The sequence below is a fragment of the Misgurnus anguillicaudatus genome, chromosome 3 (genome assembly GCF_027580225.2).
Source record: "Misgurnus anguillicaudatus chromosome 3, ASM2758022v2, whole genome shotgun sequence".
Classification (NCBI taxonomy): domain Eukaryota; kingdom Metazoa; phylum Chordata; class Actinopteri; order Cypriniformes; family Cobitidae; genus Misgurnus; species Misgurnus anguillicaudatus.
The window spans coordinates 2,896,135-2,923,815 of record NC_073339.2 but is presented as its reverse complement, the minus strand read 5'-3'; the positions used below and the strand labels follow the sequence as shown (position 1 = coordinate 2,923,815).

Here is a 27,681-nt window from a genome sequence, read left to right as displayed (position 1 = left end):
GTTGAGTTTAATTATTTAACCATAACTAAGTTATGTATAATTGTAATTACTATACGTGGGCTCTATAAGTCAGAACCTCTGGTGTGGTTGAGTTTATGTTTCAGAACCCGCACAACGGCCAGTGTGGGCTGATATGATATTGGTAATCGAATGAATGAGTTCAATGTTAACATGAGTAAATAGAATGATCAAATGTTTATACAAATTCTATATTTACATCAATTTGATTCATATTACAATACGTTTTATATCTTTGGAGTCAGATATTAAGTTGCGTAATGTTAAAACGTCATCTACAAGCACCGGAAAAGACTGAACGCGCAACGATCCTTTTGCCATGACGTTTGGTTACCGTCGTTGGGCCAAACGGAAGAATATATATTTTATTTTTCCCTTACAATGGTCAAGTTGGGAACTTAGACAGGAAAGGTAGGTTGGAGATTGGGCGGTAGTGGTTTGGATCATCTTGGTTTAGGCCAGATTTTTTAAGTGTAGGGATCACTGCAGCAGTTTTGAAGCTGGTGGGGATCACCCCAGAAGACAGGTGTTGATGATGTTGACCAGGGTGGGACCCAGAGTTGGAAGACATGCCTTAACCAAGGCAGTTGGCATAGGATCCTGTTTGCTGGTCGTAGAATTTGCCTTTGATACTAGCTCACAAACTTGAGCTGTTTTGAGCAAGGAAATAGAGGAGAGGCACTCCTCTGGCATGAAGGCAGTTTGAGACTTTGTATCCAGCAGCGGTAGTGTGGTTGGGTGACAGGAGCTAGACTGCTGAAGTTGCTGGTGGATGGTTTCTACCTTCTCTGGAAGAAATCCTGGAATCTGGAGCATAAGCCAGTAACGTCAGGAGGTTGAGAAGTGTCAAGTGGGCAGAGTAGGCGGTTGATAGTGGAAAAAAGCTGTTTAGGTTGATGTTGTTGGTTGCCAATACGTTTTGAATAGTAGCTGTTTTTTGCCTTAAACAGAGCATATTTGTAGCCCTTAACATGGTCAATGTAGGCCAGCTGATGGACAGTGAGGCCGGTTTTTATAGTACCTCTCCAGTCTTTGCCCTGTTGCATTCATGAGGCGAAGTTCAGCAGTGAACCAGGGAACAGGACAGGAGAAGGAGACAGATCGCGTAATGAGGGGGGCAACAGAGTCCAGACTACATGACAAGGCCAGGGTATAATGATTAACCATGTCATCCACTGGACAGTTTGGGGGATAGCTGATAAGATGGTCTGTAAGAGTGCTTGATAATTATTTTATGGACACTTGTTTGATGTTTCAATATTCAATGATCCTTTTCTCATACTTCCTGTGTGTGTGTGTGTGTAGAGAAACAGAGAACATGATGGCAAAATGATCCGAAACAGCCAGGTCAATAGTTTGTAGATGGATTGGGGTAATGCCAGAAGAGCATACCAAGTACAGAGTGTGCCCTTTACCATGCGTAGGGCCATTGATATCTTGTGTAAAATTAAAGCAATCAAGTAGTGACAAAAATTCAGCAGCAAAAACATTACTGGATTCATAGATGTTAAAATCTCCAAGTAAGATGGTAGCTGGAGAGGTAGGGCAGATCAGAGCAAGTTGGTCCGAGAGCTCAGGCAGAAAGCTAGCAGATGCCTTAGGTGGGCGATAAACAAGGACCACCTGTAGCTTCAGAGCACCAGACAGAGCAAAATGAATACACTCAAATGAAGTGGCATGTACTGGAAATTCTACGGGGATTTTGAATGTAACTATAGCCTTGGGGTGTAGCTTGGTTAAGTGCAAAGAAATCCATTTCGTTCTGCCAAGTTTCAGTCAGACATAGAAAATCCATTTTCCTGTCAATTATAATGTCATGAATTAGTGGTGCTTTATTGTGTAATGAGCGAGTGTTAAGCAGCATAAAGACAGACTTTAAAACAGGAGTATTTGCATGAGAAATGACATCAACAGCCCGTTCTATGCAGTAGCGCCTCACTGCAGAACACGACATCCAGGGGGCGGGGTTGGATTCAGATCCAGAGATCCCATTGGTCGGCAGTTTTACCACAAGACACGCCATAAAGGTGTTGCTGCGTTACCATTTCCACATGATGTCGTAACTAAATTAAGTTATTCTTTTGACATAAAGTGTTACCAAACGAACTTTACTTATGACTACAATAAAAGTAGTGCCTTTAAGGTGAAATGTAAGTTTTTTGCTATGTTTTGAGAGTAAAACATTTCGGGTAAGCCTACTACTTACCACATGCAGTTTAAGACCTATGAATGGATGCAGTATAAATATGCATAATTATTCAAATATATAGGTTATGACATTTTATAAATTAATAAATTGAATGTTTATCTTGTAGGTATAGACTTTGAACTTGTTTTAACGCGTCTTTGCTTACAGCCATTAGGAAACAGGTTTCCCTCCTAGATGGTTTACTTTTTTTTTTAAATGTGGTAATAAAAGATATCAAATAATTTTTTTTACTTTTTTACATTTACTTGTATGTAGCTGTGTAATAAGTGGGATAATGTACAAATAAATCCCTTCAGTGATATCACACTGTCCGGAATACTTTCTAAATTATGAATCTTTCTCGACTATATTATTAATCAAATGGACACTTAAGTTAATAAGAGCAAACGTTGGCGCCCACAGGTTGCAACTAATTGCGTGCTGCAACAACGCAAACATACTGGTTCTGGCGGAACAAATTATATAAAGTGGGAGGAGTTGGATCTAGATCTAACCCCGCCCCCTGGATGTTATGTTCCGCAGTGAGACCCATAGAGGAGTAGTCTGGGACGTCGCCATGTAAACAATATCGAGCAGCCCTGTGCACAAAGCGTTGGCGGCGTAATCGCCTCAAGCCCAGCTTTACCCGGTACGATGTGCGAGTTGAGATTTCTGAGTTCCAAAGCGCAGGATCTAAGGACAGCCATGATGTCAGAGGAGACCGCTAGCTTGCCGCTAGCGTTAGCTTACGAGCCGCCGACCAACACCAGAGAATCTCGTCCCAACTTCAACAGAGTACACTATGGGGAATCGAGCCGTTGTCAGAGGTAATTAAAAGCAGTTGGTAGTTTGGGGTTCATCCAAATAAATCCAATATTCGCGTAGTAGTTTGGAAGCATAAAGTTTAGCAGATCCTGTAGCATTATCCAGCTGATAGTGTAAGATAAAACCAAGCCAAGTTGGTAAAGCAGCATAAGTAGAATCACAGAGAAGTTGATGCTCATCATTAGTGATTTAACGTATATTATCTCTCTAGGGTAAGCGAAGTTTTATCACTGTTACTTGTTGTTACTATTTAAACTTTAAGATTAGGTAAATATTTTCAGACTGTGTTACTTTTGTAGTCATGAAATCTTTGTTTCTTGATTTCCCTTACCAAAATTAACGGTCGTCTTTTGTGGTAAAAGTGCAGTAACCATGTTTTTTGGTGTTTGGTTACTATTAGCAAAACCATGGTTTTACTACAGTAAATTTACTACAGCCAAATCAGCTGTTTTTATAATCCTGTTGAAATGATGTCTGTGTTATTCAGTAGGAAATCTCTCATCTGAAGAAAGAGGTGGCGTTACTGGAGACAAAGCTGAGGAGATGAATGACTGAACAGAAAGGTTTGTAGTTTCAACAATAATTTCATAATTTACACTGTAAAACAAAGTCAAATATGAAATGCTTATATAATGAAGTAACTTGAACAAAAAATGTTAGTATTAAAATCACATTTATTATTTCTGTTTATGCTGAATAAGATTAGGTAAATGTTCCTAATTAAGATTAGTTTGTTGACCTGACCTAAAGCAAAGCTTTTGAAATCCCAGCATGCAGTGTAGCATGTAGAAATATGTAGTTAGTATTATTAAAAAGTAATATTGGGTCTCGTTCACTAATTGCATATGTGTTTCGTGGTTATACGCAGATTTAAACTTCTCACGAAAACTTTCCACCTAATTCACACAAAACGTGTAGGCTTTCATCGGACTGATGCGCGCTGTCGCGGTTACGCGTCTGGACGGAACTTTACTTCCGGTCTCTGTTTGTTTAATGTTCTTGCTAGTGGCTATCTTTGATCACCGCTATGTGAACGGAGGGTTGGTAGCCAATTATACATTTATTTTACTCACGTTAGCTCAGTGTAGATTTTTTGTATGATTTTACGTTAGCTAACGCTAAGGTTATCTACTTATTTATTTTGCTTGTTATATTAAATAAACAAAACTTAAGGACTCTATTGATATTCATATAATTATTATAAAAGTGAGGAAGCAATGCGTGAATATTTGTCATCAACCTGCATGATTATTTCGTCTGTGTGCTATTAAAGTCCTTGAATTCGTTCATACATTTAGAAGAAATTCAAGTACAAAGGTTTTTGTTGAATCATGATTTGTTTGTGAAAACATCCAAACACATTTGTTATGCGCACTTTTGTGCATACGAGTGCTTAGTGAATAAGACCCATTGCTTTTGGTATTTCCTGGTTTATTCATGCTAATGTAATAGTGTCTGTTAGTGTGTTATTGAGTTGTTTCTTACTGAATGATGTTTGTGAAATTATGCTTACTGAGAACTGTTTTTAAACAAGCGACTTATAATGTTAGATATCCACTCACTCTTTTTATTATTCCCATAAGTTAGAAGATGTTTCTTCAAACAAGCTGATTCAGATTCTCTTCTACAATGATGTCAATATAAGGAGAAGCCCTGCCCACAACTGGTTATGATCTGCCTTATGATCACAGATGCAGCCCTAAGAGTCCATAATTTTTGTATGTTCACTGTAGCAGCTGGAATCTTACAATGTCTGCACTGAAGAGGAATTACAAATGTTTTGTTTTGGGATGTACCAATGAACATCAGAGTCTCTATACACTCCCACAATCTGAGTCACTGAGGGCATCATGGTTAGATTTCATTTTTTATGGCAATGTCCCAAAGAAAGTACCTAGAATGTTACACATTTGCGCCAATCATTTTACACCAGACTGCTTCAAAAACGAGAGACAGTTCAACGCTGGATTTTCAACCAGCTTGATTCTGAATAATGAGTCAATACCAACGCTTCGTTCTCAAACCGTAAAATCAGAACAAGTAAGTATCACACACCACATGTTGTAAACATTTCTAGATTCCCTTTACTTTAGTGTCTCTAAAGTTGTATTTGACTCCAGGAGTGGAAACGACTCCTGTCGATAGTTTTTGATGTCATTGGCTCAGATCATTTAGATTATAGTTGTATTTATATAAAAATAGTAAGTATATTTTATAAACCACTCATGTTTAACATAAATGGCGTACCTCCACTTTCTCCTACACATTTATGTCTTATCCAGAATACTGTTAAAGTATGAACAACACCTCTTTGTATTCCTGCAATAGGGCCCACATCATCCCGCTTAACTAGAGCAAACTGAATGCTTACTATACTTACTCTGTCTTTTTCTCTTTTAGCAAGCTTTTCTCTAAACAATTATTTCATTTTCTTCATACCACTCATTTTCTTGCCTTCAAGAATGAATCAGTTAATCATTATTTTTAGTTAAGTCCCCATCACAGAAGTAGAGCTTCATCTTTTCAGCTATGAGTCCATCCAACATCAATATGCATCAGCACAGAGTACTGATCCACTCATCAACTGTGTTGATGTGATTGTTTAACATGTTTCTGATGTTTGTGTGTTAAAAAATATCTGTTGGTGCATTTTGTACAAATGAAAGTGTGTTTGTGGAAGACTTTGGTGATTGGTTGATGGTGATGGATGAAATGTTCCTAAACTGGCATAGTTGCATTCATCTTGTATTCTTAAATTCAGAAACGGAGATTTAAAGGGTACATTCAGTTTGTGGATGAAGATGTTTGTGATGGAATTTTTATTTGGATTTTAACCTTTTGTTTGCTTGACATTTCACTGTTGAGTAGTGCACGAAAGCTTTATAAAACCATGTCATCATTTTCTCCTTCAGTTTATTATTTTTCATGTTATTTCCAGGATGTATCTGGTGTCTCTGTCTGTGGCATCATTGATCAAACATCTACAGAGCTTCTGGTTTCTGTCTGTAATAAAGAAGAAGAGAAGAAAAATCTGCTGGACTGTGGGATAAAGCTGAAACAAGAAATTACAGAAGAAGAAGAAGAACAGACAGATGAAGGGGATCTGATTTATTCAGGTAAGCGTCTTGTCTTAATATTTACCTGTTTAGTGTTGTCACAGTAACAACATTTCAGGGATGGTACAGTACTTGGTATACCAGTAAAATTTGTACTGTTCTCTGTACCAATTTCAGTATCATAACACAACACATAAACATGCTAATTAAACAACACACTATTTTATTAAAAAAGTTAAATGTCAGTAATAAAATGATAATATAAAAACATTGCCAATCTGTATTTACTTTATATTAATACTAATTATAGTAGAGTTAATTCGTTCAAGAGTGGAAGTACCTCTAATATGATGAAACATTTGCTACAACACCAGCTGTTAGTCTTGCTACAATACACTAGATACAGCTAATATTAGCAATTGATAGTTTCTTAATTTTGTAAGGGTGGTGCTGGGTGGGATTAGGGCTGCAACAAATAATCAATAAAATAGATTATAATCAATTATGAAATTTGTTGACTAATGTCATTTAAGGTACTGCGGAGGATTTTCTTTTTCCGGGTAGATCATCTATTGGTCCTCCTAGTTGTCAATCAGGAGTGTTGCGCAATTGCATTTGGAGAAGGCAGTTCTTTTCTAAAATTCGAGAAAATTTTACTTACATTGAGTGACACCGAGTGTCCGAAGGGATTTTAAAGTTTTGTAAGCCCTGCACGCGCGCCAGTTTGCATATTTCAGTATAAAATAAACATACATGGTAATTCTCTGTAAATCTAAGTTTGAATTTTGAACACAGCTGAGCTCAGGTAATCAGCCAAAATCATTATATGTTACTGGGTTTAATATCATTGTTTAAAATGAGGTATAGTTTAAAAAAAATGTACTGTCACGTTTATCGTAATTATTATTTTTCTGTTCATTTTAGACCTGAATGTGAAGTTGGAAAGTTTTCAATCAAATAACATGGAGGTGAAACCTGATAATTTTATACCTGGAGAAGAATCTCTGAACTGCCTGAAGACTGAGATTTTGTCAGACGACGATTTTTGTACATGCTCTCGATGTGGAAAAATATTCAATAGTCAGTCCGACCTTAAAGCGCACATACAAATTCACGCTGAAAAAAGACCTTACAGTTGTGACCAGTGTGGAAAAACCTTCACTCAAAAGGCAAGCTTAAATATGCACAAGAAAATTCACACTGGAGAAAAGCCTTACCGTTGTGACCAGTGTGGAAAGTGCTTCACTCAAAAGGCAAACTTAAATATGCACAAGAAAATTCACACTGGAGAAAAGCCTTACAGTTGTGACCAGTGTAAACAGACCTTCCTTTATAAGTCCAAATTGATTGGGCACAAGAGAATTCATACTGGAGAAAAGCCTTACGGATGTGACCTGTGTGGACAAACTTTCAATTATAAGTCCTACCTCGCTGTGCACAGGAGAATTCACACTGGAGAAAAGCCTTACAGTTGTGACCAATGTGGACGGACCTTCACATTTAGTTGCCACCTTACTGCGCACAGGAAAATTCATAATAGAGTAAAGCCTTACAGTTGTGACCAGTGTGGACAGACCTTCGGCTTTAAGTCCCACCTTACTGAGCACAGGATAATTCACACTGAAGAAAAGCCTTACAGTTGTGACCAGTGTGGACAGACCTTCATTCGTAGGTTTAGGCTTAATGTGCACAAAAGAATTCACACTGGAGAAAAGCTTTAGGGATGTGACCAGTGTTAAAAGAGCTTCATTCAAAAGTCCAGCCTTAAGCCTGGATACACAGGATAATAAAATATTTGGTAATTATAGACCTATTAGTCGTCTTACTGTTTTTTCTAAAGGCCTGGAGAAGATTGTCTCAGAACAACTGATGACCTTAATTTCTAAATTAGCTAAGTTTAATTTATCTAAAAAGTCATTATTTTGGTTTGAATCATATTTAAAAAATCGTGAACAATGTGTTAAAATTAATAATGTGAGATCCATCTTTCTCAAAATTGAAATGGGGATACCTCAGGGCACGGTTTTGGGACCTATACTTTTTGTCTCTACATTAATGATTTGCCAAATGTATGTCCAGATTTAGGTCTGCAGATGACACAGAGGGGTATGCATCTGGTAATACTTTTAATATTGTGGCTGATAAATTGAATGCCAACCTAGACAAAATATCATCCTGGCTGGCCTCATCTTGTTTAGTTTTAAATGCTAAAAAAACAAACTCGGTCTGCTTTTCCATTAAAAAACGACCTGTAACACAACTATTGAATGTACAAATTAATGGGGAGCTTGTTGAGCAAGTATCTGGGAAAAATTATAGACTATCAATTGAATTTTAGAAGTCATATCAAGAAAATTAGTAAATCTATTAGGGCAAACTTGGGCTGTTTTAGGATGATACGAAATTGCTTGACTCTTGACTGTGCTTTCATTTTTATCAACTCTATGATTTTTTCACATATATCATATGGCTTGACTATATGGTCCCAAGCTCACCAGCAGTTAATTCTATAGAATGTCTTTATAACCGAGCTTTGAAAATCCTAGACGAGAAGAGAATAAGGTTAGCCTGACGTTGTCATACTCAATTCTAGTCAGAATTTGAGTCCGATACCGCTCCATTGAGCTAAAATTATGAGGCGTGTCTCAACCGAAAAATGCCTCTGCACTCAATTGGATAGACATACGACCAATCAGAGCAACGGAGTGTGTGATGTTGAAATGGCGTCTTTAGCAGCCTGACCGAACTGCTAGTAATTTCGCTACAATGATACTAACTTCATTGTAATTATACTAAGTCTGAGTTAGCGAAGGTACACCAACACCTACTATGTTTACAACATTTCATTTATATCACAACATTAAGTATTTAATAAGTCATACAGTAAGACTATCTCTTACCATTTGTAGGTTAGGTGAACTTCATCCACGACGATAGCTACCCATTACGTTGGTTTGAAAAACAAATGCCTTGATCGCGTTTCTCTGTTCCTCTTTTTAAATCAATGCTCTGTCGATATCTATTAGAACAGACTCAATGTCAGAATCCACACATCTGAATTCACCAGCGGCAGCCATTTCATTGTAAACAGATTGAACACACGCGCTCTTTGGTGACGTGGTTGATACGTTACTGTTGATTATCTGTCCATCATCGTATAAAGCCCGCCCTCACAATTTGATTCGTCGGCCGGTTTTGGTATTCGCATAGTAGCTCCTCAACGGTGAGTCCCCAGACCGATCTTCCCCCGTTTTTCAAATTGTGGTGGGCGGGGCTAAGATTGGCTGGCACCCAGGCTAGAATAAGGTACCATCATTGCAAAATCTTGAGAAAATATAAGGTTTTAAATCTTGCAAATTTTATCTCTTTGCAGGAATTAGTTTTCAAATGCCTAAATAACACTGCTCCCCCACCTCTTTGCAAACTAATAACAAAATTGTACTAGATCCACCCGAGCAGCGTTAAATGGCAATTGCATTATCCCTTACCGTAGAACATTATTTGCCTTTTCAATAAAAGGGGTGAAATTATGGAATTCTCTGCCAGGCCACTTGAAATGTATTCCAACAGTATTCACTTTTAAAAAACATACTAAATTGTGGCTAATTCAGGAACAAAATAGCTCTCATATTTAATTTTATTGTGCTGTATTTAATTTAAACTGGTTCTTACTTCACTTTTAATAATGCTTGTCTGTATTTCTTCTTCATTTCTCTCTCTCTTTCCTTTTTTTTAACTAAAAGCCCCTCTAGGGAGAAGTGTTGTAAACTAGCTTCGGCTAAAAACACTATGATACATTCATCAGATGACTGTTTACAGTGTATCTATGTCTCTTCTTTGTATCTGTCCCTACTAAAATAAACGTAGTAATAATACACTTATGGGTATGCCATATCATACTGTCTATGATAAGAGGGTATATTTTTTACATGATAAGAGTCATCTTGCGATGAAGAAGTATGGGGCATTTACGTTCATTGTCATATAAATTACTTTAGTTTTACATATAAATTACTTTAGTTACTTTAGGTCTGGAGACTGGCTAGGCCATGCCAGAACCTTGATATGCTTCTTACAGAGCCACTCCTTGGTTATCCTGGCTGTGTGCTTCGGGTCATTGTCATGTTGGAAGACCCATCCTCGACCCATCTTCAATGCTCTAACTGAGGGAAGGAGGTTGTTCCCCAAAATCTCCCAATACATTGCCCCAGTCATCCTCTCCTTAATACAGTGCACTCACCCTGTCCCATGTGCAGAAATACACCCCCAAAGCATGATGCTACCACCCCCATGCTTCATTCTTCTTCCTCCAAACACATTTAGTGGAATTATGACCAAAAAGTTTTATTTTGGTCGCATCTGACCACATGACTTTCTCCCATGACTCCTCTGGATCATCCAAATGGTCATTGGCAAACTTAAGACGGACCTGGACATGTGCTGATTTAAGCAGGGGAACCTTCTTTGCCATGCATGATTTCAAACCATGACGTCTTAGTGTATTACCAACAGTGACCTTGGAAACGATCCCAGCTCTTTTAAGGTCACTGACCAGCTCCTCCCGTCCCGCCTATCTTAGGATCATTGAGACCCCACGAGGTGAGATCTTGCATGGAGCCCCAGTCCGAGGGAGATTGACAGTCATGTTTAGCTTCTTCCATTTTCTAATGAGTGCTCCAACAGTGGACTTTTTTCACCAAGCTGCTTGGCAATTTCCCCGTAGCGCTTTCCAGCCTTGTGGAGGTGTACAATTTTGTCTCTAGTGTCTTTGGACCGCTCTTTGGTTTTGGCCATGTTAGTAGTTGAATTCTTAGTGATTGTATGGGGTGGACAGGTGTTTTTATGCATCTAATGACCTCAAACAGGTGCATCTAATTTAGGATAATAAATGGAGTGGAGGTGGACATTTTAGAGGCAGACTAACAGGTCTTTAAATATCAGAATTCTAGCTGATAGACAGGTGTTTAAATACCTATTTGTAGCTGTATCATACAAATAAATAGTTAAAAAATCATATTGTGATTTTTTTTTTTTTTAGATCATGTCTCTCATAGTGGACATGCACCTATGATGACAGTTTCAGACTCCTCCATGATTTCTAATTGGGAGAACTTGCAGAATAGCAGGGTGTTCAAATACTTATTTTCCTCACTGTATATGAAACATACACAGAATAATATTAAAACAAAACATAACTTATAATACTAAAGTGACTACATTGATAAGAAACTTTGTTCAGCTAAATACACACATTTATTTAAAACAATTTAATTGTTTATTTTAAAACATTCAGCTGTTAGAGGCACGCAATGGCATTGGCTGCAATTACCAATAAAACATTTAATATTTGGTCTATACCATCATAAATATCATTACCGCAAATATTCTTGAAATATCATGATAATTTTGAGGCTATTTTGCCCACCCCTAGATAAAAATAAGTTATTTTGTGTATTTGGTATAATACAATGTGTTTGCGTGGTTTATGTGTTTAGTTAACATTTGTATTAAATTTGAACCCAACTTTCATACAAAGTACATAATTTTAATACATTGTTAGCACATTTTAGTTTATATTCGTGGTGTCTCAAAATAGGACGGTGAAGTACACATAGATGTTCTTAAAATTATCTTGTCGTACCCAAGTTTAAATGCTCCATGTTGCGAAGTGTAATAAGGTAATTATCTTTTAGAGCTCAAAAATCCTGCAGTGTATCCTGGGCTTTAGTTTGCAAAAGAAAATTGGAGAACACGCACATGCTCGGAGCAATGGGAAGCATAGAGGGGTCAGAGCCTTGAACCGGCAACTATCGGGTTACAAGCCTGACTCTCTAAACCCAGGGTCACCAAACTTTTTTCTCTGGGGGCCACATTATCGTTCCTGACTGTGATGGGGGCCGGGTTAGCTTTGTAACATAGAATTGTATGACCCAGACAAAAATGACCACCAGCAGGCCTCATTGTGTAGTAGAGATTACTAGCCTGGCACAGCCAAAGTCCCCATCAGTAAACGGCTTTCCATGGGTAGCTAGTAGGTGAGTTACCTTATAGCTAGCTCGGACAGCAGCCTGGTTTACCTGAGTTCGGCAAAGGAATATATTCTTTTGTGCAACCAGTACGCCTTTCATCCTTGAATCTTGTTTTCTCTTGCTTGCCCTCGCTAGCTAGCATACTCTTTGTGACAGGTTTTGTGATGACGACACAGATTATATTCTTTGAAAACTGCCACACTTTCTTTACATATAATACAGACTGCACGGTCTTTACACTGAACAAAAAAATAATCGTTGGTCCACTGTTGTTTTAAAACTCTGCACTCTCTTATCAACTTTTTTCTTTCTTGCTAGCCATTTTTCTGTCCTGAACACTGCAAGTTAGGTGACAGTTATCTGCACGTGCGTAGTCTGTTACTGCTTGATCACGAGCATGTCGGGTGATGAAAATTTGGGAAAATGGTTAGTTTTATAAATAAATATAATTTTTTATCTTTAAAAATCAACATAATACCAGATGCAAACATGTCATTACTTTCCAAAGAACAATTACAAAAATAAAATTGCTTCATAGGGCTGGTTCAACTAGTGGGGGGCAGAGGGGCTGTCACACTTTGATGACATCACGTAGTCCAGACTTTAGGGACCCTTGATGTGAGTTCACGTGGGTGCACCAGAGTCGTATTTTGGGACAGACTCGAACATCATACCGGAAATGGGTAGAGAAGTTGCGTCAGTGTGAACGCCTCCCTTCCGTCGTCCGATTGGTCTGATTGCCCTTTCGCAAAGACTTCTGGGTTGGTAAAGTGCGCGAAGCCTGCTGCAGTGCGGGCTTCGCTGAACACTGCATCAAGGGGGCAAAGGAGGCGTTGATGAGCAAACTTCAAAGCGTAAAAATGACAGATGGGACACCCTACGGACTCGTAGACTAAGCGAGAACGTGCAATTTAAGGCCACGAGACCGAAAGTCCACATGAAGTGCGCCATTTGGGACAGGGCCAATGATTCAGACCAGTGTTGTTGAACTATAGCCTATAGTGGTTCTCAATTCCAGTCCTTGGGCCCCCCCTCCCAGAACATATTAGATGTCTCCATATATAAAAACACCAGATTCATCAGCTCGTTATTGTGTTAATTAAAGACTCTGATGAGTGAAATCAGGTGTGTCATATAAGGAACCATCTAAAACATTCTAGGAGGGGTGGCCCAAGGACTGGAATTGAGAACCACTGGCCTACATCATAGGAGGTTCTCATCTCCAACTTCCAGCAGAATTTAGCTTCTGCACAGATAGACTGAGCAGACCAATCAGAGTTTAATATCAGTGTTTAATAAGTACAGTGAGCGATTCGTGCAGTCTGTATATTTATAAAGTATATTTATTTATTATTTATTGTATATGCATTTTTGTAGGCTTTGATGGTGTTTTAATGCCAATTTAGAGGCCTAAAAGATTCAGTATAAAACATTTCATACATACCTTGCCTATAACCACCAGATGGTTTATCTCCACCAGATGTTTAGATCCAAGAATACGAGGGTCTTTGGAGTACGGTGAGACTAGTCGACTAAACGATACAGCTGCTGCTAGTCAACACCTAAAACACTAGTTGACTACACACAAAAAATACAAATATTGTTTAAATTACTGTTGTTTAATTTTGATTAAAAACATAATTTTAAAGTAACACATTAAAGTGAAATATTTGAAATATACACTCTAAAAATGTTGGTTTGTTTTTAACCCAGGGCTTGGTAACTATTGGACAGAACACATGGGCTAAAATGACCCAAATAATGTGTTTTTACCCAACTGTTGGGTTGAAACAATCCATTATTTGGGTCATTTTTAACCCAGAAATGTGTTTTGTGCAATAATTACCCAGACCCCCAATATTTTTTAGAGTGTATAATGCATTATTTTGAAAAGGGTAAGAGTATAAACGAAATCATTTTACTTTTGATCTTGTGTGCGTTTTCTTCATTTTCAATGGCGCAGTCTTGCAGGGCTCGGAAATTACCACTTAAAATACAACTGTGTGTGGAGTATTTGGAAGAAAACTAAAAAAGTTTTGTGTAAGCTATGTAGGGCATTACAAAGAGCCTTCCCCAGGCCAAGGGATGCTCATGCATGATATTAATGACTACAAAGTGTGATAGGGAAGTGCAGGCGTTTGTTTTGTGCAGGCGTTCTATGTATTTGATTTATTATGATTACTTGAGAAATAATTATTAATTGTTATCTATTATTATTATTGTTATTTGTTCCTTACAATGCAGTATGGTGCTCTTTGCAGTTATCTAGATTTCTCACATAATAGAAATCTAATAGTTTAAATATGATGCTATAGGACAAACTGAAATTTCAATAGGATGTATTGCACTGTCCAACAGTTTTTTTTTAACTCAAATACGATCCTATATAGCAGTGGTTCTCAAACTGGGGTCCGGGGCCCCCAGGGGGGGGCGCGAGATGGTGCCAGGGGGGCCCCAGTTTTATGATATTTTATAAAATATATTAATTTATCATGATTTCTGTGAAATTAAATCTAAAAAAAATAAGGCAGCACTACTTTGTATAATTTAATGTTTGTTTAATTAAAGGAACACGCCCACATTTTGGGAATTTAGCTTATTCACCGTATCCCCCAGAGTTAGATAAGTCCATACATACCTCCGTGCGTGCTGTAACTCTGTCTGACGCAGCCCCCGCTAGCTTAGCTTAGCACAAAGACTGGAAGTGGGTGGCTTTAGCTAGCATACTGCTCCCAATAAGTGACAAAATAACGCGATCATTTTCCTATTTATGTGTTGTGATTTGTATAGTCAAACCGTGTACAAATAACAAGGTGATATGAGACACAGCGATCTTTTAACAGTATACATACTGAGAACTATATTCTCTGAAGACGAAGCACTGCCGCATGGGCGGAGTGATTTGCACAATTCTGACCGAACTCTCTGCTCCTCACCAGGGGCTTCTCGTGTGCTGCGAGCAGATCACTCCGCCCATGCGGCAGTGCTTCGTCTTCAGAGAATATAGTTCTCAGTATGTATACTGTTAAAAGATCGCTGTGTCTCATATCACCTTGTTATTTGTACATGGTTTGACTATACAAATCACAACACATAAATAGGAAAATGATCGCGTTATTTTGTCACTTATTGGGAGCAGTATGCTAGCTAAAGCCACCCACTTCCAGTCTTTGTGCTAAGCTAAGCTAGCGGGGGCTGCGTCAGACAGAGTTACAGCACGCACGGAGATGAGAGAGGTATGTATGGACTTATCTAACTCTGGGGGATACGGTGAATAAGCTAAATTCCCAAAATGTGGGCGTGTTCCTTTAAAATGTGAAGTTTTAGAACTGTTTTTTTGTCATAAATTTTCTTTGGGGGGGCCGCGAAGGAATGCACCGTAAATAAAGGGTGGCCGCACGCTGAAAAATTTTGAGAACCACTGCTATATAGGATTAACTCAAATTCTTCTAAAATAAATCTGAATGTCCAATAGGATTTCAAGAATCCTACAGGATAAACTCAAATTCCAATAGGATTTTTTTGACAAGGGGTAAAACACATTTCCATATAATAAGGAATAAAATCTATAAAAAATAATTTATTCTATTAGGCTTACTGGATTGTCTATTGAAATGTTATATGAATGTATTATAACACATTCTTAAGGAGAGAATGACTGAAATAACATCAGTATGTGGCGACATATTTACACTGGAGGAAAAGAAACGACTCACGAGGAGCAGCAGCTTACTCTGGATCGGGCAGAATTAAAGGCACAAATGGATGAACAAAGCATGACACTTGAGCATTTATTAGGAAAAGCATCTGGGAGAATACACAATTCATACGTTTTATTTTTGAAAAACACTGAAAGAATTTAATGTGATTTTTTTCCTTTGATGTAATTGTAATACCCACACTCCAGTCCAATAGGTGGCGGTAATGAACCTTTGAGATGAGCTGCCAGCAGCTATTAAACCTGAAAGAAGAAGAAGCTAACTGTTTAAGCGCCATGTTGTGTTTGTGTTCTTCATCATGTATGTGATTTAATGGTTGTGTTTGTCATCTCTTTCGGGTAAGCATCATTTTTATTACTGTTAACTTACTTGTTATACGCGTTAAAATCTTGAGATGATATAAATGTTTTTAGACTGAGTTACTATTGTAGTCATGAAAGCTTTGTTTCTTGATTTGAATTTCCCTTACGGAAATTAACCGTGGTCTTTTTTGTGGTAAAAGTGCAGTAACCATGGTTTTACTACAGTAAATTTACTACAGTCAAAGCAGCTGTTGTTTTATAATCCTGTTGAAATGATGTGTTGTAAATCAGTAGGAACTGATCTGTCCATGCTGGATATTTATGATTTCATCACAGAAATCTCTCAGCTGAAGAAAGAAGTGGCGTTACTGGACACAAAGCTGAGGAGATGAATGACTGAAGAGAAAGGTTTGTGCCGTTTCAACAATCATTTCATCCTTTACACTGTAAACAAATCGACTATAAATGTATTCCCAACAAAGGTAATGAAGTAACTTGAACATAAACATAATGTAAGTAGGCAAATCATATGTATTATTCATGTTTATGCTGAATAAGATCAGGTAAATGTTGCAAATAAAGATTAGTTTGTTTACCTGACCTAAAGCAAAGCTTTGAAAATCCCAGTTTGCAGTGCAGCATGTAAAAAATATGTAGTTAGTGTTATTGAAAATAAATATTGGGTTTCGTTCACTAATTGCATATGTGTTTCGCATTTATTCGCCCATTTTTAACTTCTCATGAAAACTTTCCACCTAGTTCACACAATACATGTGTAGGCTTTCATCAGACTGATGCGCGTTGTTGCGGTTACGCTTCTGGACGGAACTTTACTTCCGGTCTCTGTAAGGGATAATGTAGAGGCAGCCGGTAGTTATCGGGAAATAATGCTGCGTTCCAGGCAACCTGTAACCCGTAACTCACAACTTCAAAATCACGACTCTGAACTGGGAGTACATCGATCTAGTACGAGTTCACGGGTGGAAAGTCACGGGTTTGACTGCCATTCCAGTGCACTTTCACCGGTAGAAGGTTGTAAAAACACGAGTTACAGGTTGCCTGGAACGTATAGGGTCGTGAGTCGTGGTTTTGAAGTCGTAACTCACGGGTTTAAAAACCTGCCTGGAACGCAGCATAAGCCCCGACAGTGTGATCACGACCCAACGCGCAGCAGGGTCTTGTATCACACTGAAGGGGCTTATTTACCCGATAACTACCGGCTGCCTCTACATTATCCCGCTTATTACACGGCTACTTGTTACATAAGAAAAAAACTGGACATGAAAATGAATTTGAAACATTTTATTGGCATATTTGTTTTAAATTAACATTTTTATCCTTCCGCGAAACTTTGCACAGATGTTTAAAATGATCGTAATACCTTATTAAGATCCTCTGCTTCATACTTGTCTGTCTCCATTTTTTTCTCTTTTAGCCAGTCTTTGAGAAGTTTTAATGCCCATTCTGTATTTTTTTGAGTGTTGGCTTCGTAGCTGTCATGCTCTATTTTGTCAAGTTCAGTCTCAGTAAGCTCTCTGTGTCTTGTCGTTGTTCGTTCTTCTATCCACTGTTTAAATTGTTATGTTTTTTCCGTACATGTTAAAATGAATGTCAAAGTTTTCCATTCTTAATTGTGGTTGTCCAGTGTTTGTCACAAGATGGCGCCAAACAGTAATCTTTGTTGGCGCGGAGGGATTTAAAACATACAAGTAGTACCGGCTTTGCGTTATTACTTTGGAGTGGTTATTATTTGAAAAGAACGAACCTGCAAATGTCTCAACTGACCAATCAGAATCAAGCATTCCAGAGAGCCGTCTAATAAGTTTGTTTAATGTTTCTTGCTAGTGGCTATCATAGATCACCGCTATGTGAACGGAGGGTTGGCAGCCAATTATACATTTATTTTACTTAGTGACGTTAGCTCAGTGACTGTAGATTTTTTTGTACGATTTAACGTTAGCTAACGTTTAAACTAAGGTTATGTACTTATTTATTTTGCTTGTTATAATAAATAAACAAATTTTAAGGACTCTATTGATATTGATATAATTATTATAAAAGTGAGGAAGCAATGCGTGAATATTTGTCATCAACGTGTGTGATTAATGCATAGAGCTGGGGTAAACGACTATTTATTAAACGATTAATCTGTCGACTATTTTTACGATTAGTCGTAAAAAGAAATGACAATGGTAGACTTTATTTAGTCCACAAGAAAATTATTATACACACTTCCAGCCATACGATGAAGTCATGTAGTATTAGCAATGTACGACTTCACTTACATCATTTTAAAGACATTCCAATCAACGACATGGCGTGACTGTTATAAGGGTTGGCACTGACTTTTTCTACCTAACAACAGCCATCCCTGTTCGGAGATTGGTTGGAAAACTTTATTTTGGTTTTGAGTGGTTGGTGAAAGTGCAGATCCCAGAGCCCAGGCTACCTACAGAGACGCATTTTTTTTTGACAGCCTGCTTATGGGACGGGCAGCTAGCGGATCACTATAAAAGATTAGACAAATGTGATCATTCTTTTTTTTGGGCCTTAAATTTAATGTTTTGCAATGCGTCGCAGCAAAAATGTGACGTCGATGCGTCAACGTCATTGACGCGTCGCAACAGGCCTATTATTGTTTCTGTGTGCTATTAGTTGTTCCTGAATTCTTTCATACATTTAGAAGAAATTCAAGTACAAAGGTTTTTGTTGAATCATGATTTATTTGTGAAAACATCCAAACACACATTTTATGCGCACTTTTGTGCATACAAGTGCTTAGTAAATAAGACCCATTGTTTTTGGTGTTTCCTGGTTTATTCATGCTGGTGTCTGTTAGTTTACTATTGAGTTGTTTGTTACCGTATGATGTTTGTTGATTGTCAGTATGACTATTAAGTGTTTTAGTTGTCTTTCGGAGACAGTCTACAGTGTTTTTAAACAACCAACATATAATGTTAGATATCCACTCATTTTTTTTATTATTCCCATAAATCAGAAGATGTGTCTTCAAACAAGCTGATTCAGATTCTCATCTACAATGATGTCAATATAAGGAGAAGTCCTGCCCACAACTGGTGATAATCTGCTTTATCACAGACACAGCCCTGAGTGAGAGTCCATCATTTTTGTATCTTCGCTGTTGCAGCTGGATTCTTACAATGTCTGCACTGAAGAGGAATTACAAATGTGGGGTTTTGGGATGTACCAATGAACATCAGAGTCTCTATAGACTCCCACAATCGGAGTCATTGTGGACATTGTGGTTAGATTTCATTTTTTGTGGCAATGTCCCAAAGAAAGTACCTAGATTGTTACACGTTTGCGCCAATCATTTTACACCAGACTGCTTCAAAAACAAGAGTCAGTTCAACGCTGGATTATCAACCAGCTTGATTCTGAATAATGAATCAATACCAACGCTTCGTTCTCAAACCGTAAAATCAGAAGTAAGTATTACACTTTATATGTTGTAAGTCTTTCCAGATTCCCTTTCTGACTCATTGTGTCCCTAAAGTTGTATTTGACTCCAATCAATTCAACACTATAGTTTTTGATCTTGTCATTGGCTCAGACCATTTAGATTAAAGTTGTATTTATATAAAAATAGTAAGTACATTTCATAAACCACGCATGTTTAAGATAAACGGCATACCTCCACTTTCTCCTACACTTTTATTTTTGATTCAGAATACTGTTTAAGGCAGAAAATGAACGACACCTCTTTTTATCCCTGCAAAAGGGCCCCACATCATCCCGCTTAACTAGAGCAAACTGAATGCTTACTATACTTACTCTGTCTTTTCTCTTTTAGCAAGCTTTTCTCTAAACAATTATTTCAATTTTCTTCATACCACTCATTTCCTTGCATACAAGAATTAATCAGTTTATCATTGTTTTTAATTAAGTCCCCATCACAGAAGTAGAGCTTCATCTTTTCAGCGTTAAATCCATGCAGCATCCATACATACCGGACTATAAGCCGCACCGGAGTATAAGCCGCATCATTCAAAAATGCATCATTAAGACAAAAGAACATATATAAGTCACAGTGTCGCATTTATTTAGAAAATTATTTCACAACATCCAAGCCGAAAAACAGACATTTAATCTTGAAAGGCAAGTTATTCAACTAAACAATAGCAGACAGAACAGCAGGCTGAATAGATGTCTGTATGTTAAACTAAAGCCCTTTTCACAAAGACATTCTGGAAAATACACGAAATTGCATCCTGGATTTTTCCAGGATCTTTAGATTCTTTTTTTTGTTCATTCACGCTGCCATGATTTGCCGGCATCTGCAAGGTCCCGGAAAGACACGTGACCTGTTGAAAGTCCTGCCCTCTCTTCTACGCAGCGTCTGAAGTTTGCAAATTATTTATTATTTCTCTCTCCAGAAACAACTCGCGTGCATTTTTGTTTATGATAAGACTATTAAAAAAGCGTGTGAATGCGCAGTTCTATGCTGGTGAATGATCTCAGCTTCAGAGTGGATATTTGACGAGCTCCCTGATCTCTGCTTTAATACAGTTTTCAGACATTCCTCATCGTGTTTGTTAATATGCATTTAAAACCCGCATTTTAAGGAGCTGAACGATATATTTTGTTGGGACGACGCGCGGGCAATTTAGATTATTATAAGTTTAAATGAGCATGTGACGCGATATTCTTTTATGATGCTGAATGATCTCCATTTCAACGCACTGAATGCAGTAAGTGACGGGCTAACTTACCTGATATCTGCTTCATCCGGCAACGATCCCAGAAGATATATGGGACGTGTCTGTGTTCACACAAAGGCTTGTCTGGCAATTTTATGGGTATATTCTGGGACCAAAGGTCTGTGTAAATGGGGTTAAATATTTTCAGTTATTTAAATAATAAACCAAAGCATACAGAACTTACCTGGAAGGTTGAATATGCTAAATTAACCGAACAAGCCAACTAGCGTGAAGTTCCCATACACGTCATTCCACATTACAGAATCCATACAATTTCATAAGTACAGAAGCAGCATATGGCGGACTGACTCTCGCGGCTGTAGACTGTAATGTTGTCTCTTGCCTCATAAATGTCAAAATTAATTCATACTGACTTACAAGGCGCACCTGACTGTAAGACGCAGCACCAGCCAGATATAAAAAAAACGGTGCTTATAGACTGAGAAATACGGTAATATGCATCAGTTCAGACTACTGATCCACTCTTTCAACTGTGTGGATGTTTACATGTCTGTGATGTTTGTGTGTCAAAAAAACTGTTGGTGCACTTTGCACAAATGAAAGTGTGTTTGTTGTGGGAGACTTTGGTGATCGGTTGATGGATGAAATGTTCCTAAACTGGCATAGTTACATTCATCTTGTATTGTTAATTGTAATCGTGTTGTAATTGACAGTAAATGAGAAACTGCGAGTTAAAGAGTACATTAAGTTTGTGGATGAAGATGTTTGTGATGGTATTTTTATTTGGATTTTAACCTTTTGTTTGCTTGACATTTCACTATTAAGTAGTGCACGAAAACTGTAGAAAACTGTCATCATTTTGTCCTTCAAATTAGTTAAAATAGTTTTAGTTTATCCATTTTTCATGTTATTTTCAGGATGTATCTGGTGTCTCTGTTTGTGGCATCACTGATCAAACATCTACAGAGCTTCTGGTTTCTGTCTGTAAGGAAGAAGAAAGACATCAGTAAATCTGCTGGACTGTGGGATGAAGACAAATGAAGGGGATCTGATTTATTCAGGTAAGCGGCTTGTCTTAATATTTACCTATTTAGTGTTGTCACGGTAACAACATTTTAGTAGCTGGTACTTGGTACCGATACCAGTAAAATTTTTATTGTTCTCTGTACCAATTTCAGTATCATAAACAACACACTATTTTATTAATAAAGTTACCGGTAAATGTGAGTAATAAAATGATAACATTTGCTTCAACACTAGCCGCTAGTTCTGCTACAATACACCAGATACAGCTAATATTAGCAATTGATAGTTTCTTAATTTTGGGGTGCTGGGTGGGATTAGGGCTGCAACAAATAATCGATAAAATCAATTATGAAATTTGTTGATGAAGGTTTTTTGTTAACTAATTTGTCATTAATGCTCTGGATCTGTTGCACACAATTTACTTCCAACATTGTCCTATCTGTCAGTATTATCTTCACGTAATAAGTAAAATTTCGGGCAGCAAGCTTAAACCTGATATCGATTGCATGCACAGTGAACAGAAGTGCGAAATTGCTGACAGTTATGTCATATGATGTTAAAATTTACTGTAGCTCAGGGTATCTCATATTTCTTTGTCAAGTATTGCTATGATAAAATTAAAACATTAGAGGTATGGGTTGAGTATTTCTGTACTCGCAAGCTATGTACAGAAGCTCGCATACATATGATATATAATTATTTTTTATTGGCCAGTACATTTCTCTATTACTTTAAATTTAATGTTTGTAATGAAAAGACACTCGGTGTCACTCAATGTAAAGACAAAGTTTGACAGACAATTAAATGACCAATAATTATTAACTTTTTAATATTATGTTGTGTTGTGTCACACTAACAGTACTGTGAGATGTCAGATCTACATTGATTATGTCTTGTAAATATGTTTTAAGTACTTTAAAAGGCTATATTTATAAATGTTATGCATAACGATCACGATTAATCGCATACAAAATAAAAGTGATTTTTGGCATAATATGAGTGTGTGCTGTGTGTAATCATTATGTACATATAAATACACACACATTCATGTATGTATTTAAGGAACATTTAAGGTGTAAATATATTTATTTGTATTTTATATATATATATATATATATTATATATAAAGTGGCAAGAAAAAGAATGTGAACCCCTAGGAATGAACTGGTTTTCTACAGTGATTTGCCATAAAATGTTATCTGATCCTCATCTAGGTCACAATAATAAACAAACACGATGTGCATAAGCTCACAAGACATAATTACAGTTTCTTGTGTCTTTTTTGGAAACACCCATTAAACATTCACAGTGCTGGAGGAAAATGTAAGTGAACCCATGGACTAATTATTTTATTGAAAGCTTTTTTGTCTGAAGCTGGCAAACCGAAGTCCAATTAATAAAATGAGTTTAAATGTGTGGTTTAGTGCACCTTTGGTATTAAGACACTCACACATTTTAAGGTTGCTGTCCTTAAGAAGCATCAGCTCTTCTGAACCATGCTCTTATAAAGATATCTGATCAAGAGATGTTGCACTCCATAAGGCTGAAAAGGGATACAAAACAATCTCAAAATGTTTAGACCTCCATCAGTCTACACTTAGACAAATGGTCTATAAATGGAGACCGTTAAATACTGTAGCTACCCTTCCTAGAAGTGGGCGCACAGTCAAGATGACTCCTAAGACACCATGCAGAATACGCAATGAAGTAAAGAACAACCCATGAGTAACAGCTAAAGGCTTGAAGACATCATTGGAACGGGCACACAGTTCTGTTCCTGAGTCTACCATACGCAAGTCTTTGGACAGTTACGGTGTCTATGACAGTACACCACGGAGGAAGCCGCTGCTCTCCCGAAAAACATTGCTGTGAGCCTGAAGTTTGCAAAAGAGCACCTTGGCAAACCCCAGTGCTATTGAGAAAATATTTTATGGATTGATGAAACAAGTTGAATTTTTTGGGAAAAATGTTATGGCACAAAATGGGCACAGCTTACCAACATCAAAACATCATCCCAACAGTGAATTATGGTGGAGGGAACATCATGATTTGGGCTTGCTTTGCTGCGGTTCATGGCCTGGACCACTTGCCATCATCGAGGGTAAAATGAATTAAGGTCCTTAATAATTCTTGTGTCAAAAAAGACAAAAGAAACTAGAATTATTTGTGTGTTGTCACCTTATGAGCATTGTGTTTGTCTATTGTTGTGACCTAGATGAGGATCAGATCACATTTGATGGCAAATCACAGTAGAAAACCAGTTATTACTAGGGGTTCACATACTTTTTCTTGCCACTGTAAATAAAAAATTGATATATAAATAAAAAAATCTGACATAAATATATGTATGTGTGTGTGGTTAAATAAACACAATAACTACACACAGTACACACACACATATATATTATGCAAAAAAACCTTTTATTTTGTATGCGATTAATCTTTTCCCGGCCTTAATTTTTTTTTACTGTCACATTTATCGTAATAAATTTTTCTGTTCATTTTAGACCTGAATGTGAAGTTGGAAAGTTTTCTATCAAATAACATGGAGGAGAACCCTCATCGTTTTATACCAGGAGAAGATTCTCTGAGCTGCTTGAAGACCGAGATTTTGTCAGACAACGATTTGTGTACGTGCTCTAGGTGTGGAAAAATATTCAATAGTCAGTCCGACCTTAGAGCGCACATGCAAATTCACACAGAAGAAAGACCTTACAGTTGTGACCAGTGTGGAAAGACGTTCACTCAAAAGGGAAGCTTAAATGTGCACAAGAAAATTCACACTGGAGAAAGACCTTACAGATGTGACCAGTGTGGAAAGAGCTTCCTTTATAAGTCCATATTTATTGTGCACAAGAGAATTCACACTGGAGTAAAGCCTTACGGATGTGACCTGTGTAAACAAACCTTCACTCGTAAGTACGGCCTTGATGTGCACAGGAGAACACACACAGGAGAAAAGCCTTACAGTTGTGACCTGTGTGAAAAGAGCTTCGCTTCTAAGGTAAACCTTGATGTGCACAGGAGAACTCACACAGGAGAAAGGCCTTACGGTTGTGACCTGTGTGGACAAACTTTCAATTATAAGTTCTACCTGGCTGTGCACAGGAGAATTCACACTGGAGAAAAGCCTTACAGTTGTGACCAGTGTGGACGGACCTTCACATTTAGTTGCCACCTTACCCTGCACAGGAAAAGTCACAATAGAGAAAACCCTTACAGTTGTGACCAGTGTGGAGAGACCTTCGGCTTTAAGTCCGACCTTATTGAGCACAGGAGAATTCACACTAGAGAAAAGCCTTACAGTTGTGACCAGTGTGGAGAGACCTTCATTCGTAGGTTTAGGCTTGATATGCACAAAAGAATTCACACTGGAGAAAAGCCTTATGGTTGTGACCTGTGTGGAGAGACCTTCGGCTTTAAGTCCCACCTTACTGAGCACAGGAGAATTCACACTAGAGAAAAGCCTTACAGTTGTGACCAGTGTGGAGAGACCTTCATTCGTAGGTTTAGGCTTGATGTACACAAAAGAATTCACGCTGAAGAAAAGCCTTAGAGTGTGAAAAGAGCTTCATTCAAAAGTCCAGCCTTAAGCCTGGGATACACTTAGGGGTGTGCCATATCATACTGTTCATGATAACATGGTATAATTTTTTTACATGATAAAGTGTCATCTCGGGATATCAATGATATATTGACGTATGGTGCATTCACATCTCACAGCAACAACACCTGAGAGCAAGAGCAGCATGTCAGCCACACTGTAGAGTATACACAGGCTGTGAATGTACGCCAGGAGAAGATACTACCAGCTGGTGATATGTGGCCCAAAAGCAAACAAAAGACTTGAACGAACATCACTGGAGCACTCGCTAGTTATGACAGTAGATGGATGGACATTACTGATGCGGTTACATATTGTTTGGCCAGTGATGGGTAGAAAATATTTTTCAAAGACATCCTTGCCTGAGATGTATGAAGCATGCCGTTACAAATTTGCTGCTACGATACTCTCAGTGGATTTTTGCCTCAACCACGGATATGTGGTCGACTCGAACAGCAGAGTCATATAAATTACTTTTGGTCTGGAGGCTGGCTAGGCCAAGCCAGAACATTGATATGCTTTTTACAGAGCCATATCCTGGCTGTGTGCTTCGGATCATTGTCATGTTGGAAGACCCAGCCTCGACCCATCTTCAATGCTCTAACTGAGGGAAGGAGGTTGTTCCCCAAAATCTTGCAATACATGGCCCGGTCATCCTCTCCTTAATACAGTGCACTCGCCCTGTCCCATGTGCAGAAAAACACCCCCAAAGCATGATGCTACCACCCCCATGCTTCATCCAAATGGTCATTGGCAAACTTAAGATGGGTCTGGACATGTGCTGGTTTAAGCAGGGGAACCTTTTGTGCCATGCATGATTTCAAACCTTGATGTCTTAGTGTATTACCAACAATAACCTTGGAAACGGTGGTCCCAGCTCTTTTCATGTCATTGACCAGCTCCTCCCATGTAGTTTTGGGCTTTCTTGGGATCATTGAGACCCCACGCGGTGAGATCTTGCATGGAGCCCCAGTCCGAGGGAGATTGACAGTCATGTTTAGCTTCTTCCATTTTCTAATGAATGCTCCAACAGTGGACTTTTTTCACCAAGCTGCTGGGCAATTTCCCCGTAGCCCTTTCCAGCCTTGTGGAGGTGTACAATTTTGTCTCTAGTGTCTTTGGACAGGTCTTGGTCATGTTAGTAGTTGGATTCTTACTGATTGTATTGTGTGGACAGGTGTCTTTATGCAGCTAACAGGTGCATCTAATTTAGGATAATAAATAAAGTGGTGGACATTTTAAAGGCAGACTAACAGGTCTTTGAGGGTCAGAATTCAATCTGATAGACAGGTGTTCAAATACTTATTTGCAGCTGTATTAAAAATAAATCAAATCATATATGGTGATTTCTGGATTATTTTTTAAACCTACGATAACATTTTCAGACTCCTCCATGATTTCTAAGTGGGAGAACTTGCTAAATAGCAGGGTGTTCAAATACTTATTTTCCTCACTGTATATGCAACATACACAGAATAATATTAATACAAAACATAACTTGTAATACTAAAGTGACTTCAGTGACAAGAAACTTTGTTCAGCTAGATACACACATTTATTTACAAATATTTAAATGTTTTTTTTTTAAATATTCAGCTGTTACAGGCACGTAATGGCATTGCTGCAATCATCAATAAAACATTCATATTTTTCTTTATTGTCCTAAATATCATGCCCGCAAATATTCTTGAAATATCATTTTATAATTTTGAGGCAGTTTTGCCCACCCCTAGATACACTGCACGATTTTTGGCTGTCCCTGGTGAAAAAGTAGGCTATTACACTTCCATAATATAAAGTACTCTAGCTTTGCACACTAATTTTGTACTTCATAAAATTAATCTTTAGTACCTCTTAAAATTTTCTTAAGATTATCTAAGTGTACTTATTTGTGTTGTTTTGAGACACCATGAATATGAACTAAATTGCACTTTTAACATACTATCTCTGTATTAAAGAGCATGTATTTCGTTGCTAATAACAAAGTTATTTTATTTGGTATAAATACAATGGGCCCTATTTTAACGATCTGAAACGCAAGTCCGAAGCGCAAGTGACTTTGTGGGCGGATCTTGGGCGCTGTTGCTTTTTTCCTGGCGAGAGAAATAACTCTTGCGCAAGGTGCAAATCAATAAGGGGTTGGTCTGAAGTAGGTTCATTATTCATAGGTGTGGTTTGGCCGTAACATCAAATAAACCAATCAGAACGCTATCCAACATTCCCTTTAAACAC

General features: G+C 37.9%; 3 protein-coding genes across 6 annotated transcripts in view; all 3 read left to right on the top strand.

The window, feature by feature from the left end:
* The window catches only part of LOC129445228 (uncharacterized), a 35,202-nt gene extending 8,407 nt beyond the window's left edge, over window positions 1-26,795 (top strand). Inside the window, 5 exon segments of the mRNA XM_073860063.1 lie at window positions 4,745-5,071; window positions 5,970-6,147; window positions 7,012-7,855; window positions 21,737-21,825; window positions 24,353-26,795. Coding sequence (XP_073716164.1) covers window positions 4,745-5,071; window positions 5,970-6,147; window positions 7,012-7,855; window positions 21,737-21,825; window positions 24,353-25,401 — 2,487 coding nt within the window. The 3' untranslated portion in view covers window positions 25,402-26,795.
* Window positions 1-27,681, top strand: part of LOC141363563 (uncharacterized) — a 50,651-nt gene that overhangs the window by 8,747 nt on the left and 14,223 nt on the right. The window contains exons 1-2 of one of the 4 annotated variants that reach the window (XM_073866441.1): window positions 15,766-16,173; window positions 16,474-16,545. The gene's annotated coding sequence lies outside the window, so the exon portion shown is untranslated. Of the gene's footprint in view, window positions 1-15,765; window positions 16,174-16,428; window positions 16,546-27,681 lie in introns of those variants that run through there. The other 3 variants (XM_073866440.1, XM_073866439.1, XM_073866442.1) reach the window with 3 other exon arrangements.
* Window positions 2,555-27,681, top strand: part of LOC129445226 (uncharacterized) — a 76,652-nt gene continuing 51,525 nt past the window's right edge. Inside the window, exon 1 of the mRNA XM_073860062.1 lies at window positions 2,555-3,033. The gene's annotated coding sequence lies outside the window, so the exon portion shown is untranslated. The remainder of the gene's footprint in view (window positions 3,034-27,681) is intronic.